The sequence below is a fragment of the Dama dama genome, chromosome 23 (genome assembly GCF_033118175.1).
Source record: "Dama dama isolate Ldn47 chromosome 23, ASM3311817v1, whole genome shotgun sequence".
Classification (NCBI taxonomy): Eukaryota; Metazoa; Chordata; class Mammalia; order Artiodactyla; family Cervidae; genus Dama; species Dama dama.
Window position 1 is genome coordinate 12045001 of NC_083703.1, and position 20429 is coordinate 12065429.

General features: G+C 41.0%; 1 protein-coding gene across 1 annotated transcript; it reads left to right on the forward strand.

Annotated features, from left to right (window-relative positions):
* Positions 1–1490: 1490 nt before the first annotated feature.
* On the forward strand, positions 1491–14922 carry SNRPB2 (small nuclear ribonucleoprotein polypeptide B2). The gene is made up of 7 exons (XM_061125986.1): positions 1491–1581; positions 4447–4536; positions 4927–5099; positions 11587–11727; positions 12340–12390; positions 13984–14072; positions 14557–14922. Exons 2-7 carry the CDS (start codon positions 4473–4475, stop codon positions 14714–14716), a joined length of 678 nt encoding a protein of 225 aa, XP_060981969.1. The 5' UTR covers positions 1491–1581; positions 4447–4472; the 3' UTR covers positions 14717–14922.
* The last annotated feature ends 5507 nt before the right edge of the window (positions 14923–20429 follow it).

The window sequence follows — 20429 nt, forward strand, 5'->3', positions numbered from 1 at the left end:
ATTGTCACCCTGCTTATTTAACTTATATGCAGAGTACATCTTACAAAATGCTAGGCTGGATGAAGCACAAGCTGGAATCAAGATTGCCAGGGGAAATATCAATAACCTCAGATATACAGATGACACCACTCTTACGGCAGAAAGCAAAGAAGAACTAAAGAGCCTCATGATGAAAGTCAAAGAGGAGAATAAAAAAGCTGGCTTAAAACTCAACATTCAAAAACTGAAGGTCTTGGAATCCAGTACCATCACTTCATGGCAAACAGATGGGGGAACATGGAAACAGTGAGAGACTATTTTCTTGGGCTCCAAAATCACTGCCCATGGTGACTGAAGCCATGAAATTAAAAGACGCTTGCTCCCTGAAAGAAAAGCTATGACCAACCTAGACAGGATATTAAAAAGCAGAGACATTACTTTGCTAACAAAGGTCCATCTAGTCAAAGCTATGGTTTTTCCAGTAGTCATGTATGGATGTGAGATTTGGACCATAAAGAAGGCTGAGCACCAAAGGACTGATGCTTTTGAACTGTGGTATTGGAGAAGACCCTTGAGAGTCTCTCAGACTGCAAGGAGATCCAACCAGTCAATCTTAAAGGACATCAGTCCTGAATATCCATTGGAAGGATTGATACTGAAGCTGAAGTTCCAATACCGTGGTCACCTGACGTGAAGTACTGACTCATTAGGAAAGACCCTGATGCTGGGAAAGATTGAGGGCAGGAGGCAAAGGGGACGACAGAGGATGAGATGGTTGAATGGCATCACCAACTCAACGGACATGAGTTTGAGCAAACTCCAGGAGATGTTGCAGGACAGGGAAGCCTGGCATGCTGCAGTCCATCGGGTTGCAAAAAGTTGGACACGACTGAGCGACTGAACAATAAAAACGCTAATGTGAGTGTTCTGAGCACGTTTGTGATAGGTCCGGATTAAATGTGTGATGCTGGGTAGGTTAGGTGTTATTACATGTATTTGCATCTTACAGTGCTTTAAACTTACAGATGTGTCTGTCGTGTTCAATCACGTCCAACTGTACCATCAGAGTGCAGGCCACCATGCTCCCCTGTCCATGGGATTTCACAGGCAAGAATACCGGGGTGGGTTGTCATGCCCTCTCCTCCAGGGAATCTTCCCAACCCAGGGATCGAACCCAGGTCTCCCGCATTGCAGCCTGATTCTTTACAGTCTGAACCATTAGGGAAGCCCACAGATGTGTTTATCAGGATGTTCTGTGTTGAACAGTGCAAACTCATCGTGACGGAAAATGATCATCGTCTATCCTTATACTCTTACTGCGCCCTCCCCCCCCCAGAATTCGAGTTAAACCCACACAAGTCCCCCAAAGCTCTTTCCCTTACCCCGTTTCCCCTTCACACCTGTTCTCCCCGCCCCACCAGGTGTGCGCATGCTCAGAGCGATTACTTAATGCCATCTAGATCGACGGGCATCGATCTACTCTGGGCTCGGCTTCTTGACTGATCGGCTTTCGATTGAGGCGCTTGGAACGTCATTTCCGGTGACTGATTCGGCTTCCGGCTTCTGCTTTGTGGTTCTTACGGGACGAGGTGGACCTGTTCGGTGAGTTGGCGAGGTTTTTTTCATCGCTCTCTCCTTTCTTCTGGCTGCGGGTTGCGGCTTAGCCAAACCTTCCCCTGCGGAAGCCGAGAATAAGCGGTCCGCAGCGCTGGGGCCAGAATGTATGCAGCCGAGGGTTTGTGGTGGGTCGCTGAGGAAGGCTTGGAAACTGACGCTCGGGTTTGGCGAGGCCCTTGGACTTAGCTTGTCTTAGGCGGGACAAGTCGGGGCCGGGCATGGCATGGCCGTTTCCTGGGGCCTCTGGCGGAGGCCGTGGGCAGATGTTGCTGCATCTGGAGAGGCGGGACCCTCGCGCGTGTTAAGTTATGGATGCGAGGCGTTTACAGCGCATTGTGGGTCCTCAGGGGCCTCCCAGAGGCTCCCCTTTTGAATCCGGAAGGCGACTCCCGGTGCCCCTGCTCAGTTTGATCCCTGTCACTTCCTTCTCTTCATTATCTTCGAGTCACCAGTCCACCAAGTTTCAGTTTAGGGGGTCTCAGACCTCTGAGAAGCGTTACCTTTCACGTGTTTACCCGCACGAGGACAGTCCTCGTCTGTCGGCGTTTTGCTTGTCAGACGTCCTATGCTGTGCACGTACTATGAGTGTAAATGTTTGTGAAATGAAGGACTATGTGGGCCACCAGGGAAATAAAGCAAGGTCCCAATTAGCGACTAAAACAGTGGGAAAATGAAACAGTGTGGTGGGTGTGAAAGACAAGTGCAAGAGACAGAAAACAAGGGTTGAATTTTCAGGCCTTCTGCGTATCACCTATGTAAGCCGTTGTCAAGGACTTGCATTAACTTCTTGTTGTTTTGTCAGTAAATCATGTTCCACTCTTTGCGACCCCATGGACTATAGTCCGCCAGGCTCCTCTATCCATGGAATTTCCCAGGCAAGAATACTGGAGTGGGTTGCCATTTCCTTCTTCAGGGGATCTTGCTGACCCATGGTTTGGGCCGCCGTCTCCTGCGTTGACAGGCCGATGCTTTACCTCTGAGCCACCTGGGAATCCCTACTTTATTCTGTAATAGACAGCAGTGACGGCTGTTCTAAGTGCTTACTGCTCATTCTAAAGCTGCAAAGAATTTTATCTCATTTAGTCTTCCGAGCTCTATTGGGCAAATTACCATCCCCATTTTACAGATGTGAACCTGTGAGATTAAGGAACTTGCCATCAGTCAAGCAGCTAGTAAGAAGCATGGAAAGATTTGAATTCTGATCCACTGGCACTAGAATCTGAGTTCTTAACCATCATGCAGTAGTATGCCAGCGTTTCAAGTCCGTTCGATTTGACTTTGGAGTCAGGACTCTTGGTGATGGTGTATATAAATTAATGACATGGAAGTGCTTTATGAGAGTACCCATGAAAGGGTTCTTGGCAAACTTCATTAATGTTCTGTGTCTTATGATTTTTACTGAACGTGCATTTGTTAGCTTGTTTTTTTCATTTTTCACCAAATCTATTCAATTTTTAAATTCTGTTTAAAAAGGAAAGTTGTTTCATTAGGCAGATGGAAAAAAACAGTCTCACTTGTCATAATAGAAATTGGTTATAAAAATAAATGTATGGCATAAAATTATATTATTAAAAATTGACTAGATAATGGTGCGCCACCAAGTTTTCAGCCTGAGAACTGTTCTTTTGTTTAAAAAGGAGGGCTAGCAAGTTTTGGAGAGGTTTTAAAGACTACTGCCAATTTGATATTTTCAGTTTTCAAACTGACATTTGGGGTTGAAACAGTTGAAAAGCCAGTACCGGAGAAGGAAATGGCAACCCACTCCAGTGTTCTTGCCTGGAGAATCCCAGGGATGGTGGAGCCTGGTGGGCTGCCGTCTATGGGGTCGCACAGAGTTGGACACGACTGAAGCGACTTAGCAGCAGTAGCAGCAGCAATTGAAGGATAATTGCTGCAGAGAATTTTGTTGTTTTCTGTCAAACGTCAACATGAATCAGCCACAGGTCCCCTGGACACTGACATGCAGCAGTTAGCCCAGGAGACCTCTGTGGACCCAGACTTGCGAAAATGTCTGCAGGAGCTGAAGAGAAAGGGGGAACTTGTGGATTGCAAGATATCAGCCCAGAAACTTCTGAGCTTGCTGCAAAATGACAAGTTCAAGTCTGGAGCCCATGTTGATTTCTACGATGAATAAGACCATGCCCTTGGTTTTAGGGGCTTTCTTCCCCCTCTTACAGGCCCACCCAGGAGCCCTGTGCCTCCCTACCCGCTGCCACAGTGGCGCTGCCAACCCTACCTTACACAGATAAACACTCATGCTTACTGCCCTGCCCTCAGATCCAGCCAGCTGTGAGGGCCCTGGGTGGCTGGAGTTCCCAGTTTTCAGATATCTGTATTGACCACCCTGAGTTAGGAGTGGACTTGGGAGAGACAAGTTATGGCTGTTGGTGTTCTTTGTCCCTAGAAATAGAATTTTAGGTATGGGAAAACTAGGGCAGGAAGCTAAAAACACTGAGAACAGGAGGATGGGTCTCCGGCCCGTGACCAGTCCATGGGAAAGCGGGGATGAGCTAGTGTCAAACAGGAGGACCCACGCAGATTGACAGATGGCCTGGAGGGATAGAAGGACAGGGATGCTCTTTGCCCAGGGTAGCAAGACCTTCACTTGAACTGTGTGTCCTCATTCTGCTTCTTCCTCCCTCCAGAATCTTCCATCTACCCACCAGATGGGGGAAGGAGCCTGAGAGCTTCTATACATGTTAAAGGCAGATACAAATAAATTGTGGTTTGTCCTTTAAAAAAAAAAAAAAGAAAAGAAAAGCCAGTACCTTTGTGCTGTGTCCTTAATGCCACCCTATGATGTGAACGAATCCTCCCTATTTAGTAACAGAATATTTATTGTCTCTTTAGGCTGTTGGAACAGTTTAACCCAAAACATGGATATCAGACCAAATCACACAATTTATATCAACAATATGAATGACAAAATTAAAAAGGAAGGTAAGTGTTTTTTTTTTTTTAAAAAAAAAAAACTAAAGTGTGTTTATTTACTACCATCTTAAAAATTATACAGCTTCAAAAGTTCTCATCTAGTCATCTTTCTCACTGCCTGAGATAATGGTTTATCCCTTATTGTGTAAAGACTTTAAGGCTTTTTAAAGATTAAAAATAGGTAGGGGCTGAAGATGTGTTGAATCTGTTTTCACTCAGATGAAATGGTTTCAGAAACTTTTAAAATTAAACAGCCATTGGGAATAGTATGTTATTAGGAAAATATGTAACTTTGTATAAATAAATGAGTGGGGTGCACTCAGTGCAGTGTCATTTTAAGAAGAATTTCAGTTATAGTTTCATCCACAAATAACTTGTTTCCTCTCTAATTTTGTGCAGAATTGAAGAGATCCCTGTATGCCCTGTTTTCTCAGTTTGGCCACGTGGTAGATATCGTTGCTTTGAAGACCATGAAGATGAGGGGACAAGCCTTTGTTATATTTAAGGAACTGGGCTCATCTACAAATGCCTTGAGACAGTTACAAGGATTTCCATTTTATGGCAAACCAATGGTAAATCAATCTTATTTTGGCTTTAATCACTATTAATGGTATGGTAGATTTGTAAATATACCCTTGACAGTGTGGCTATTTCTTTGTGCCTTCTGTGTAGTGGGTTGGAGTTTATTTATGTATTTATTTTTATAGAAACACATTAGTAGTAGAGTTTATTATATTCATTTCTTGAGTTGTGATAGTTCAGATAGGCAAAAGCAAAATACACAAAGATGTAGAATATTTTAAGAACAGTGGCAGTATAGGCAATACTGTCATCTCGAACTGAGAACTAGAAATAAATTACTCAGAAAATTAAAAAGAAACCTCTGTTTGTAAATTTGTAAAACAACACAAAACCAAAATCATGAGTCAAAGAGGAAATCCAGTCCGAAGTTTCAGAAAATACCATAGCGAAATACTGTACTTTAGAAGCTATGCAGTCAAAGCACTGATCTAAGGACAGTTTTAAACTCAGGAATGACCTGAGATTTCACATTTAGCTGCTAGGTCAAAGTTGAATTGTGGGAAGGGAAGTAGGGAACTCAGGAGGCATTGGTATAAGTCAGAGATGGTAGAGGATTGGATTAGGCTGGAGACAGAGTATATAATCTCTTGGTCTTTGAATGGGTACATTCTATCTTGGATATGGACTTTAGTACTTTTCTTCTGGAACTGGAATGTGATGGGAAGAGGTGCTGGGGAAAGAGCCGAGGCTGAGAGTTTCAGGGTCCCATGTTCTCATTCTGGTTCTGCCATTAATTGACTTTTTGTGCATGTTCCGTTTCACCACCTGTAAAAAAACAACAAAAAACGAATAAGCAGACTGAATATTCTTTGGTCAAATTTACAGGCAAGCAAAAACTCTTTTATAAAAGACCAGAAAATATTATAAGCTTTGTGGACCACATAGAGTTTGTATTGCATATTCTTGTGTGTGTGTGTGGTTTTTTTAATAATCCTTTAAAAATTGTAAAAAGAAAGAAAAAAGTTCTTAACTCATAGGCCATACAAAAACAGGCCATGGGCTGGATTTGGCCCATAATCTGTAGTGTAGGTCACCGCTGTGATCTCTTCTTGCAAATTAAGAATCAGGCACAGAAAGCTTATGTTACTGTAACCAGTGGCATCATCAGGACTTGAAAGCTAATCTGCTGACATCCAATATTGTGACTTTTCCCCCCCTCAATTAGGATAGGAATCTGATCTGTAAAGGGCCAGCTCCTTAAACTGCCTTTATAGTTGGAGAAGCAGTCATAGCAGGCATGCAGATGGAAGGGTGTGTCTGTGTCCTAAGAAGACACACACAATACCAGGCAGTGTTGGCATAGTCAGCACTCCAAGAACCTCGGTACTGCACTGTTTAATTCAGGACTGAGCACTTTTTGTCTGTTAAACTGCCACACATTTTCTGCCCATCCTCTATCCAACTCTCCTTTTCCCATCATTTCCCACCTGACTGTTTCCCACCATCATATGTTTGGAAAGTCGTATTCCAGAAAAACTGGACCTACCTATCTACCCCAGCTTACGGTAAATTGGCATTTCCTGAAACCAATGTATCTTTCTCAGTAGCATGAAGAACTAGCATAATTGAGATCTCAGCTGGTAGTAGCATAAGACTGGGTTTTAGTTTAAATCTGAAATTATGTTAGTATGAAGAAGCCATTTATTCCCATAAAGGGTTTTAGGACTATTTGTTAAGTTGGGATGACATGTTTGCATATGCCTGGGATTGAAGTCCCGGAAAGCTGGAAATTGTTTGCTGCATTTGGCACTGGCTTCACCTTGCCAGCTAGTTACTGAAAATCAAAGGGAGAAGCCCATTAGACTGATCTCATATTGGAGGTATTTTAGGAGGTCTCTTCCTTGCCTTCAGCAAAGGAGGAGGTACTGCCAAATCTTCAGCATCCTGGAAGAGGGAAAAGAATGTTCCTTGAGCTATCTTGTTTATATTTACTTAGGTGGTTTCATTTGCTCTTCTATTTTAATGCCAACATATCAGATCAGAAGTGAACAAAATTGTCTACAACTTGGAACTCAGAACAAAAGTATTCTCTGTGATTCAAGGACATTTGGCTCTTTAATTCCAAAAATACCTCAGAAAAGTGAAACCACCTTCCTAGGGGTGTCTGTCATGAAACCTCTGGTATAAATGTAAATCTTGCACCTTCTCTAAGCTGCGGGTGAATTTTTATCCCTCATCAGTATTTAGTCTACTGTTTTTCAACACTGGCACTTTTGACATTTTGAACTGAATAACTTTTTTTTTATGGTCTGGGCTTTCTGGTTCATCAGAGAGTGTTTAACAGCATCTCTGGCCTCTGCCCACTTAGCGTGACGATGCAGTGTCTCCAGCCAGCAGTGCCAGCTGTGTCCTGGTGGGCAGATCCTCCTTAGATTGAGAACTGCTGCTCTAGACCAGCCAGCTAAGAGAGAGGGCTGGGGTGAGAGATTTTCACAGGCCATAGGAGCAAGTACAGGATCAACCCAAGATCTTCTCAGGTCAGGAAGAAGGTTGAAGACCCAGGGGAATTGGGAGAGAATCCCTGGATCGAGTCAGAGTTCATACAAACCTGCTCCTTTTGGTTAGATGATGTGCAAGACTAGCAGAGTTGCTGGCAGGGCTAACACTTGGAGGAAGTCCTGCAATCGGAGGAAGCCTAAGGGATGGAGTATGAAAAGGCAAAAAGATAGGACACTGAAAGATGAACTCCCCAGGTTGGTAGGTGCCCAGTATACTACTGGAGATCAGTGGAAGAATATTAACTCCAGAAAGAGTGAAGAGACAAAGTCAAAGCAAAAACAATACCCAGTTGTGGATGTGACTGGTGATGGAAGTAAAGTCTGATGCCGTAAAGAGCAATATTGCATAGGAACCTGAAATGTTAAGTCCATGAATTAAAACAAATGGGAAATGGTCAAACAGGAGATGGCAAGAGTGAACGTCGACATTTTAGGAATCAGCGAACTAAAATGGACTGGAACGGGTGAATTTAACTCAGATGACCATTGTAATGGCCTGACCAGTAATACTGAAGAAGCTGAAGTTGAACGGTTCTGTGAAGACCTACAAGACCTTCTAGAACTAACACCCCAAAAAGATGTCCTTTTCATTATAGGGGACTGGAATGCAAAAGTAGGAAGTCAGGAAACACCTGGAGTAACAGGCAAATTTGGCCTTGGAGTACAGAATGAAGCAGGGCAAATCCTAACAGAGTTTTGCCAAGAGAACACACTGGTTATAGCAATCACCCTCTTCCAACAACACAAGAGGAGACTCTACACATGGACATCACCAGATGATCAATACCAAAATCAGATTGATTATATTCTTTGCAGCCAAAGATGGAGAAGCTCTATACAGTCAGCAAAAACAAAACCAGGAGCTGACTGTGGCTCTGATCATGGAACTCCTTATTGCCAGATTCAGACTTCAATTGAAGAAACCACCAGACCATTCAGGCATGACCTAAATCAAATCCCTTATGATGCAGTGGAAGTGAGAAATAGATTCAAGGGATTAGATCTGATAGAGTGCCTGAAGAACTATAGACGGAGGTTCATAACATTGTACAGGAGGCAGTGATCAAGACCATCCCCAAGAAAAGGAAATGCAAAATGGTTGTCTGAGGAGGCCTTACAAATAGCTGTGAAGAGAAGAGAAGTGAAAGGCAGGGGAGAAAAGGAAAGATATACCCATTTGAATGCAGAGTTCCCAAGAATAGCAAGGAGAGATAAGAAAGCCTTCCTCGGTGATCAATGCAAAGAAATAGTGGAAAACAATATAACAGGAAAGACTCGAAATCTCTTCAAGAAAATTAGAGATACCAAGGGAACATTTCATGCAAAGATGGGCACAATCAAGGACAGAAATGGTATGGACCTAAGAGAAGCAGAAGATATTAAGAAGTGTGGCAAGACTACCCCAAAGAACTGTACAAAAAAAGATCTTCATGATCCAGATAATCACAATGTTGTGATTACTCATCTAGAGCCATGGATCCTGGAATGTGAAGTCAAGGGGGCCTTAGGAAGCATCACTACAAAGCTAGTGAGGGTCATGGAATTCCAGTTGAGCTATTTCAAATCCTAAAAGATGATGCTGTGAAAGTGCTGCACTCAATATGCCAGCAAATTTGGAAAACTCAGCAGTGGCCACAGGACTGGAAAAGGTCAGTTTTCATTCCAATCCCAAATAAAGGCAGTGCCAAAGAATGCTGAAACTACCCACAGTTGCACTTGTCTCACACAATAGCAAAGTACTGCTCAAAATTCTGCAAGCCAGGCTTCAACAGTATGTGAACAGTAAACTTCCAGATATTCAAGCTGGATTTAGGAAAGGCAGAGGAACCAGAAATCAAATTGCCAACATCTTTTGGGTCATCAGAAAAGCAAGAGAGTTCCAGAAAAACATCTACTTTTGCTTTCTTGACTACACCAAAGCCTTTCACTGTGTGGATCACAGTATAAACTGTGGGAAAGTCTTAAAGAGATGGGAGTACCAGACCTCCTGACCTGCCTTTTGAGAAATCTGTATACAGGTCAGGAAGCAACAGTTAGAACTGGACATGGAACAACAGACTGGTTCCAAATAGGAAAAGGAGTATGTCAAGGATGTATATTGTCACACTGCTTATTTAACTTATATGCAGAGTTCATCATGAGAAATGCTGAGCTGGATGAAGCACAAGCTGGAATCACTATTGCCAAGAGAAATATCAATAACCTCAGATATGCAGATGACACCACCCTTATGGCAGAAAGCAAAGAACTAAAGAGCCTCTTGAAAGCGAAAGAAGGGAGTGAAAAAGCTGGCTTAAAACTCAACATTCAACAAGCTAAGATCATGGCATCCAGTCCCATCACTTCATGCCAAATAGATGGGAAACAGTGACAGACTTTATTTTTTTGGGCTCCAAAATCACTGCAGATGGTGACTGTAGCCATGAAATTAAAAGATGCTTGCTCTTTGGAAGAAAAGTTATGACCAACCTACACAGCATATTAGAAAGCAGAGACATTACTTTGCCAACAAAGGTCTGTCTAGTCAAAGCTATGGTTTTTCCAGTAGTCATGTATGGATGTGAAAGTTGGACTATAAAGGAAGCTGAGCACCGAAGAATTGATGCTTTTGAACTGTGGTGTTGGAAAAGACTCTTGAGAATCTCTTGGACTGCAGGGAGATGCAACCAGTCCATCCTAAAGGACTGAATATTCATTGGAAGGACTGATGCTGAAGCTGAAACTCCAATACTTTGTCCACCTGATGCAAAGAACTGACTCATTTGAAAAGACCCTGATGCTGGGAAGGATTGAAGACGGGAGGAGAAGGGGATGACAGAAGATGAGATGGTTGGGTGGCATCACCGATTCAACGAACATGAGTTTGAGTAAGTTCCAGTAGTTGGTGATGGACAGGGAGGCCTGGCGTGCTGCAGTCCATGGGGTCGCAAAGAGTAGGACATGACTGAATGACTGAACTGACTGACTGAAGGGATGGAGATGTTGTGAGAGGCTTGCTCTCCTCTTGTCTCCCCCATGTAGTCATCTCTAGTTAACATAAAGGAAGGGAAAGAGCTGCTGTTGGTTTTAACAATTTCTTTGTTTTCAAACCTTCGTTATTTTTTAAAATTAATTTCTGTTGGAGTACAGTTGCTTTGCAGTGTTGTGTTGGTTTCTACTGTACAGCAAAGTGACCCAGCCCTGCATATACACACTCCCCTCTTTTTGGGTTTCCCTCCCAGTTAGGTCACAGCACTGAGTGGAGTTCCCTGAGCAAATCTGCATTATTGTAAGGTGTCACTTGGTCTCTTCATACTGAGATCAAAGTCTTGCCATAGAAGACAACTGTAGAGAGGAATTGGTAGAACTGGTGTTTCGATATGATCAGAGAGGTAGTTTCAGCTTTCTGGACCCCAGGAAAGAAAAGTTTTACACTGCCTGCGGCGCATTATTCATGCAAGTGGCCTGGTTGCACAGTGTGATGCCATCTTATTATTTCCTTTCAAAGCTTTTTAAATTTAAGTTGATGCCACTATTCATTATTTCATTTAAAAGTAATAGTCCAAAAAATAAATAAAATAAAAGTAATAGTCCAGATTCAAAGGAAAGTCATTCTCAGTCTTCAGTACTTTAACTTGTAATGAAGTCCATGCACATCTTGACCTGTCGAGTGTCCCTGTAAGGCATAGACAGCTTTCCAGTGCACTCTTCTCTGTCTTTTAATGGAGAGGATCAGTGATGCAGATTTTTCAAAGTCCTGTTTCTCCCGTATGAAAATCTGTAGTTCTTCTAATAGACATAGTTGAATCTAACTTTGTCTCAGTTGCAAATCAGGGGCCACAATTTATTTTCTTTTGGCACTCAGCATACTTGACAGATTTCCTTCAGGATGTGTTTAAAATTAGCTCATATTTGTGTAATGAAATTTGAAATATTAATGACAAGTGTAAATAGCCTTCAGCATAATGAAAAGTAACTTGTTTTTAAATAATTAAAACAGCGAATCCAGTATGCCAAAACAGATTCTGATATAATATCTAAAATGCGTGGCACTTTTGCTGACAAAGAAAAGAAAAAAGAAAAGAAGAAAGCCAAAACTGTGGAACAGACTGCAACAACCGTGAACAAAAAGCCTGGTCAGGTAAGATGGGCAAAAGTTCATATTTTGTTGTTGTATATCAGACAGTTTTATTTGAATTTGCATGATGTTTAACTCCATCATTTTCCAAAATATGTTAATATCTATTGGCTTATTTTTCAAGTTCTGTGTATAAATAATACTGTAGATTTTATCTTTATTAGTATTCCACTGAAATCAGCCTTTGAACAGAATAAATTCAGAATCTAATTTAAAAATTCCAGATAAAGGTGAAATTATCATCCAAAAACTAGTTACTTTCGGATTTAAAGTAATTAGAAATCAGTTTTAATAAGTATAATGCTTGACTTTTTTTTTCTAGTTGGTTTAAAAAAAAGAAAAGTGAGAAAGGCTGGTCCCTCATTTTTCTCCTATATATTTCTCCATAATTTTGAAACTTAAGAGGTTGACTTTATGATGTAGACCTTTCAAAAATATTTGACAAGTTATAAATACCATAAATGTTTGAGTCAGTTTTAAGATGTAAATTCGCAAAGAAAATAAAATGAATAAAAAAACTATGTTAATCTTATTTTTAGTTCAGTAATTTTAAACACTTAATACTTTTTTAGAGGGATTGGAAGTTTTAACTGTTTCTCACTTTTTTTCATTTAGGGAACACCAAATTCAGCTAATACCCAAGGAAATGCAACACAAAATCCTCAGGTAATTTTTTTCCCATGTGATACTTACTTTAAAATAAAATTACAAAACAATAGTAGTAATGTACAACAACCCTCATGTCTCCAAAAACTGAAAATGATTCCATTTATAAGCCACAATAATGTGGAACCTTCTTCCTCAAAACATTTTATTTTTCTTTAAGAAGAAGAAAACAAAACCTGACTTTACTCCTTGCTTCCCAAAGTGATCAATGACAGGATTAAATGATATATTCTAAGCTCTATAAAGACAAGAAGCAGAATGGTTGTTTTCTTCACATGATATGACCCAGAGCTTTCCAGGCTTGTTGCTTGGAATCCATTCCCATTGACTGAAGCACTAACCCATCTTTTCTCAAAGAGCAAAGTTGTTCTATAGTTACCTTTGTTATTTCCTCAGTATGTATATATTTAAGTCTCCTGATACAGATCTTTACCCAGTGACTCACGGTATAGAATCCACCTGCAGTGCAGGAACTGCAGGAGACTTGGGTTCAATCCCAGGATTGGGAAGATCCCCTGGAGGGGGAAATGGCCAACCACTCCAGTATTCTTGCCTGGAGAATTCCATGGGCCGAGGACCCTGGTGGCTATAGTCCATGTGGGCGCAGAGTCGAACACAACTGAAGCAACTTAGCACCACATAGATTTATCAGGAGACTCTACCAAGTCTTCCCAGTAAAGGCCTCAGAAAGCTTGAGTTATACACTAATGGTTTCCCACTCGGTCCCTTACGTACTAGGGTCTGACAGGATCCTTGCATCCAGGGAATTCCTTGCACCACTGAGGTTTTCCTCCTCTGATTTTAAGTTACTTGCATTTTCTACTACTTTGAAGTCTTTCAGCAGTTATAGTCCAGCACATAATTCTCTAAGCCCTAAGTTCTTTACATTTCCTCTTTTTTCTCCCATGAAATTTACTCTCATTTACTTGTAAAAAACATTAAAAATCGCCAAATATAGATTCTACATGGAAATCTTTCTCTTTTTTAATTTTGCTTTTTAATTTATTTACTATTGGCTACGTTGGGTCTCCATTGCTATGCACAAACTTTCTCTAGTTGTGGTGAGTGGGGGTATTCTCAAGCTGCGGTGTGCGGGCTTCTCATTGCAGTGGCTTCTCTTGTTGCAGAGCATGGGCTCCATAGTTGTAGCACTAAGTGGAAATCTTTATTTTTCAAAATTTTCTCACATACTAGGAGGTAGTATGCAGTAGGATTGAGTATCTGAGGGTTAAGCAGCTGAGGACGGGTGACACCAATGCCGTCTCTGGTTTTGTTAGGACCAGTTATGTAATCCAGATGACAAAACCCTTCTATTCCAGCTGCCTCCAGATGCTTAAAACTTAAATATTATTTAAATACTATTAATTAAATACTTAAAAACTGTTAATAATATTTATAATCTTAATTTCTGTTAGGTTTTGTTTACTTCTCTGGTGTCACTGTTTTTCACCTTTAGTGCTTGATGTGGTAAGATTTCATAAGCCTTAAACTGTGGAATGTAATTCTCTGAAGTTTATATTTAAATGTAAGAACCAAAATGGCTTACTGTACTTTTTATACTTATAAGTTAACTTGGCCTTTTCTTTTTAATAGGTCCCTGATTACCCTCCAAACTATATTTTATTCCTTAATAATTTACCAGAAGAGACTAATGAGATGATGCTATCAATGCTGTTTAATCAGTAAGTGTTTTCATAAACAAGTCTGTATTCTGAGAGCCTCCCGACAGGACAGATAGCACCTCCCTGGGTTGAATCCATTTGTATATCACACAATAATTCCTTATGGCTTCATTGATTTGCTCCAGGATTAATCATGAATTGAAACCAGTATGCAGATTAAGCAAATAAAAAGCTAAATTACCTCTAACATTTGAATTACTAATTCTAGTTGATAAGTAAAATAGGAGACAAAAGCTTTGATGAAGTGACAGAAATAGACTTAGCTTACATGATTCCTGCAGTTCTTTTCAGGTATTAATTATATTTCAGGCTCTTCCATCCCACTCAGGATTCTTGGTGGGATGTGATCATTTTCCTGGACGTATATCATGATGTTGCTTAACAAATTTAAATACAGAATAGACATTTTGTATTTGATGTCATTTCTATATTTGCATATATAGAAATTGTTTACATATATAAGCATTGTTTTAATTCGTTATAGGTTCCCTGGTTTCAAGGAAGTACGTTTGGTACCTGGGAGGCATGACATCGCTTTTGTTGAATTTGAAAATGATGGACAGGCTGGAGCTGCCAGGGATGCTCTGCAGGGATTTAAGATCACACCGTCCCATGCCATGAAGATCACCTATGCCAAAAAATAACATTTGGGATAGCTGTCTTTAAAGGACTCTGTTATTTATCGCTTTCGTTTTGATAACATTTGGTCAGTTCATTTTAATAGTTGGGAAAGGGGAAGTGTATGTGAACTTTTTGTAAAGGATTTAAAAGATTATCTAGTCTCTGTTTAGCCTTAGTGAACTGTGAAGGCCTTAATTTTTTACAATAAAATTTTTATTTGTATTCCTTACCTAGTATTTCATTTATTGGCCCACTGCCCTGTCATCAAATGCTGGTGCTAGTCGAGGATACATCTTAAGGTATATAAAACTGTAACGGGATGCTTTTCTAGTGTTATCTTGGAGCAGCTAATGGTAGAGAAACTTTAATGGTAGAGACACTTTAATAAAAGTAAAAGAATTAGATCAAGCACTTGATTAGATTTTCTGTTATTTTTTATGCATATGAACTGCCATCCTGGAGCCCAGTTTTTTGTGTTTGTTTAATATTTATTCATTCATGTATGTATGTATTTGGCTGCAGTGAGTCTTAGCAGCATGTGGGATCTAGTTCCCTGAGAATGAATCGAACCCGGGCTCTGCTGCTTCGGGAGTGCAGAGTCTTAGCCTCTGCACCACCAGGGAAGTCCCTTTGTTACTCTTGTACTAAAAGTAATGATGATCATCCTGCATATTAGAAGAAAATGAGACCTGGGCAGGATCTGAATTTCATCTTCATAGTCAAATGAGCCAGTTGTAGGCATTTCACAAATCTTTTCATTCATTTTTTACTTTAATAAAGACCATTTAAGAGTAACTATATTAAATGTTTTCTGGGAAAATGGAGAAAAAGTGAATATTGTCTTCAGACTTCACATCTTGTGCTCTTACCCTCTTGAGATAGGGTGTTTCCTAAGGAATACCTACTCAGTTAATACCTCTTGATTGAATGATCTCCAAAGGAAAGATGTTTAATCTTTTTGAAGACTAGCAGTCTAAACCAACAGTTGCCAATCCTAACCTTGCTGCCTCATTGTTCTTCTTAAACACCAATACTCAGGTATTTCCAAAGTTCATTTTCTGTAGTGTTTGATTTCTACTTAAAGCTATCAGTTCAATCCCCTGCTAGCAAAACCATGGGTGTCTTTAGAAGTGGACAATTTTTTATGTATAGCACATGGTAAAGTGACACTATTGGTCACTTTGTGTTCCTGTTTTAATATTTTCTGAAACAAGACTTCTTATCATTTAGATTTTTTTTTTAATGTATTTGTGGAATATATGTTAAGACCACTTTTAGGCTTATGTAGATTTTTACCACATGTGTACGTAAGGAAAAAGCAAAATAGTTTTTATTCCTTAAACTTCACCACTTGGCAGAGTCTGACTCTTACGAATAACTTCTTAGTTGTCAAGTGATATTATTAACAGTGAGCTTCTCGAAAAAAAGACTGCTCTTGTATGTTGACAGCAGTCCCAGTTGCTAGTACATTTTCTTCCTGCTTGCTCTGGGTAACTGTACTTAGTCTCAGAACACAGACTGGCCCTGCTCTGAGTGGCTGTTTAAGGGGAGGTTGGCCACAGTGGTTGGTGTCAGAGGGAAGGAGAGGGTGGATGGAAAAGGGGATTGTGTAGGCCATTTTAAGGGCATGCTTACACTCCGAAATGGGGAACTATTACAGGATTTTGTAAACTGAGTTACAGTGAGCATTCACCCATGTTAGTATTTGGTGAGTTCTGGCAGTTGTATACAGCTGTTCCAAGGTCATAATCAAAATACAGAGCATTCCGTCACGCCTCCCTTGTGCTCCTTTGCAGTCAGGGTCCCCATCCCAACCCTAGGCAACCACCCATCTGCTTTCTATCGCTGCAACTGTGCCCTGTCTGGAAGGCTTTTATTTAACTTTTTGGCCTCACTGGGCAGCACGTGGGATCCTAGCTGCCTAACCAAGGATTGAACCCCACCCCCTGCAGTGGAAGGGTGAAGTCTTAAACCCTGAACCACCAGGGAAGTTCGTAGAATGTATTTTTTATTATTATTATCATTGCTATTCTTTTTAGTTGTGCTGGGTCTTGGTTGCCACGTGTGGGCTTTCTCTGGTTGTGGCGAGTGGGGGCTCCTCCTGGTTGCGGTGCGCCAGGCTTCCACTGTGGTGGCTTCTCTTGAGCACAGGCTCTAGGCCCACGGGCGTCAGGAGTTGTGGCACATGGGCTGAGGTGCTCCTCTGCATGTGGAATCCTCCCAGACCAGGGATCGAACCTGTGCCCCCGCATTAGCAGGTGGATTCCCGTCTACTGCATCTCCAAGGGAGTCCCCTAGAATGCTTTTGAGGTTTATCTCTATTGCGTGGATCAGCAGTTTGTTCTGCAAGTGGATGGGCATTTTGAGCTCTTTCCAGTTTGGGACCATTGTGAATAAAGTGACTCTGAACATTCACATGCAAGTCTGTGTGGGACATAAGTTCTGTGAGAAGAGTTCAAGCAGAGAAGTGACATCTCATTACTTTTGAAAGCTGTTTATTTTGAAAAAAATTCCAATTTATATGAAAGTAGCCGAAAAAGTACACAGAACTCCCATAAATGTTTTTGAACTGTCAAGAAGGGAAAATTTCCCAGCCACCCCTCCTGAATTCTTCTAGCTGGACTAATAATAAAATTGACACAAAACAGATTAACAGGAGAAAATACAAATGTTAATTCATGTGCACAGAGGTCCCATAGAAGTGAAAACCTAAATAGTGGCCAAAGCAAACTTTTTTATTTTTATTTTTTCAATTTTTTTTTTTTTATAAATTACAGTATTTGTCTTAAATTAGTGGCAAATGCTAAATTTAATCTTGGCAACTTTTAAGTCAGCTTCAGAAATCATTGTTATTACTTTACAGATGATCCATAGTATTTTCCCTTCTTGGTTTTTCAACAAATTGTATATAATATATATGTCTTAACATTACCTTTGTAACTTAAGCTATTAAAAAATTGAAAGCAGGCAACTTTTATACCTTTTTAGAGAAAGAAACAATAAAGTAGAGATAAATTGACAGGACAAAGAAACTTGGGTCTTGGGTGCTCAAATAGTGAGGAATCCAAGCAGTTTGTCCCTGGTAGTAAATTCAAGAAGTAATAAGGATTATACGTTTCTTGACCTGAATTCCCTCTCTCTGGTGAAAAGGGTGCCTTACCCCTGGATGGTACACCTTTCTCATGAGAGATTTATTTTCTGCTTTCTGGGGGACAGAAATGAGGGTCAGAGCGTCACTCTTGCTGGTTGTGTTTTAAGTAACTAATTCAAACTAATCACTATACCATTATGGCTTACTTGGGGAGCCCTCCTGCACCCTAGCAGAACCATCTGAGAGTGTGTGAACCTAGTTGTTCATCACCCTAATCCTTCAGGGTGTATTTTCTAAGTACAAGACTACTCTCTAACATAACTCCAAGATGACCAGCAACATCAAGAAATAGCATCCATTTACTGATGGATGGATTTATTGATGTCCCAATCATGACCCAAGAATCAAATCCAGGGTCATGTGTTGAGTGTAGTTGTCATATCTCTTTAGTCTCCTGTCAGTTCCTCAGCCTGTCCTAAGCCTTTCAGGATCCTAATTTTATAGAGATATCACAACTATGTGTCTATGGATGTATCTATTTAATTATATTAAGCAGTAATGAATTTGCAACAGTACCTCTGGCTGCAACCCTGTGGCACTGGGTTTATTCTTGCCTTCCCCATCTCCTTACTTGTAACCTATTCTTCTCCTCCAGGCCCATTAATCTTCCTGTATTTATTAGCTATATTTTGAAGATGATTCAATCAAACTAGGATCTTCTGACCGTCCTTACCTTACTCATCTGTAGGAGCTGTACAGAATGTCTGAAGAGAGCAGATGTTGTCATCATTAAATATAGTGGTTTTCAACTTGAATTTAAATTTCAACTTTGGCTGTTTATTAGAATCATCTGCAAGATATTTGCAAATACTCAGACCTAACCTACAACTGGGTTTCCCAGGTGGCTCAGCAGTGAAGAATCCGCCTGCCAATGTAGGAGGTGCGGGTTCAATCCCTGGGTCAGGGAGGATCTCTTAGAGAAGGAAGTAGCAACCCACTCCAGTATTCTTGCCTGGGAAATCCCGTGGACAGAGGAGCCTGGCGGGCAATAGCCATGGAGTCCCAAAAGAGTCAGACATGACCTAAGAACAACAGTAACCTACAACCACATCAACTAAATCCCAGCCTCCAGGAGTGAAACCCAGTCGTCAGTATTTCTCAAGCTCACTGCATAATTCTAACGTGAGTCAATGTTAAGAATTAACAAAGCAGATTTCTACCTTTATGAAGTAGGTTATATGATTAGATTTAAATGCAGTCTATTGATAAATAGAAGATAGTGTCAAAATGGAAACTATTGTGAGAGGCTCACATCTCCATTTTTTCAATTGGAGGATAATTGCTTTACAATGTTGTGCTGGTTTTCGCCATACAACAACACGAATCAGTCAGAAGTATACATGTACCCCCTCCCTCTTGGACCTCCCTCCCGCCGCCCCCATCCCTCCCCTCCAGGTCGTCATAGAGCCCCAGGCTGAGCTCCCGGGGCTACACAGCGGCTTCCCATCAGCTGTCTACATCACACGTGATAGTGTGTGTATTTCAGCGCTGCTCTCTCTGTTGGTCCCACCCTCTCCTCCCCCTGCTATCTCCATTTTAAACGTGAAGGCTTGGGGCTTCTCTGGTGACCCAGTGGCTCCACGCTCCCAGTGCAGGGACCCTGGGCTTGGTCATTGGTCAGGGAACTAGGTTCCACATGCTGCAACTCGGAGTTTGCACGCACGACTAAAGATCCCACATGCTGCAATGAAGATCAAGTATCCTGCCTGCTGCAACTAACACTGAATGCAGCCAGATATATATATATATTTTTTTAAAGGCTTAAAGTATTTTTGAGCAGGTTTCTGTGTGGATGTAAGTTTTTTAAATTAATTTTTATTAGAGTATGGTTGATTTACAATGTTGTGTTAGTTTCTGCTATATGGCAAAGTGAGTCAGTTTTATGTATATCCACTCTTTTAGATTCTTTTCCCATACAGGTCATTACAGAGAATTGAGTTTCCTGTGCTATACAGTAGGTTCTTATTAGTTAAGGTATTTTCTGTTAGGGTATTTAATGGGCATTTTGTCTCTTGAAAATGAATCCAGCAAAGGCGTAATACTGAATGTGAAATCCTGGCTAAAAATCTGTGCCGTATTTGATTGCCCTCAAGCAGCACTTCTCAAACTTTAATGTCCATACAAATCACTTCTGTACCATATAAAAAGTAGTTTGCAATTTAGCAGGTCTGGGGTAGGGTCTGAGAGACTTTATAAAATGATGCTAAAGTTGCTAGTCTGGCACCATGTTTTGGTGGCAAGCCCCCAGCATCTCTGTCCTAATCATTTAGTTAATGAGTCTTAATTTGAAGGGTGTAATGAACTTCTGTGTGTGTGTGTGTGTGTGTGTGTGTGTGAAGTCTCTTCAGTACTGTTCCACTCTTTACAACCCCATGGACTGCAGCCTGCCAGGTTCCTCTGCCTGTAGGATTATCTAGGAAAGAATACTGGAGTAGGTTTCTGTGCCCTCCTCCAGGGGATCTTCCCAACCCAGGGATCAAAACTAGGTTTCCCACATCTCCTGCATTGAAGGCAGATTCTTTACCACTGAGCAACCAGGGAAGCCTGAACCTCTCTTTAGGTCTGATAAAACCTAGGGACTTTCC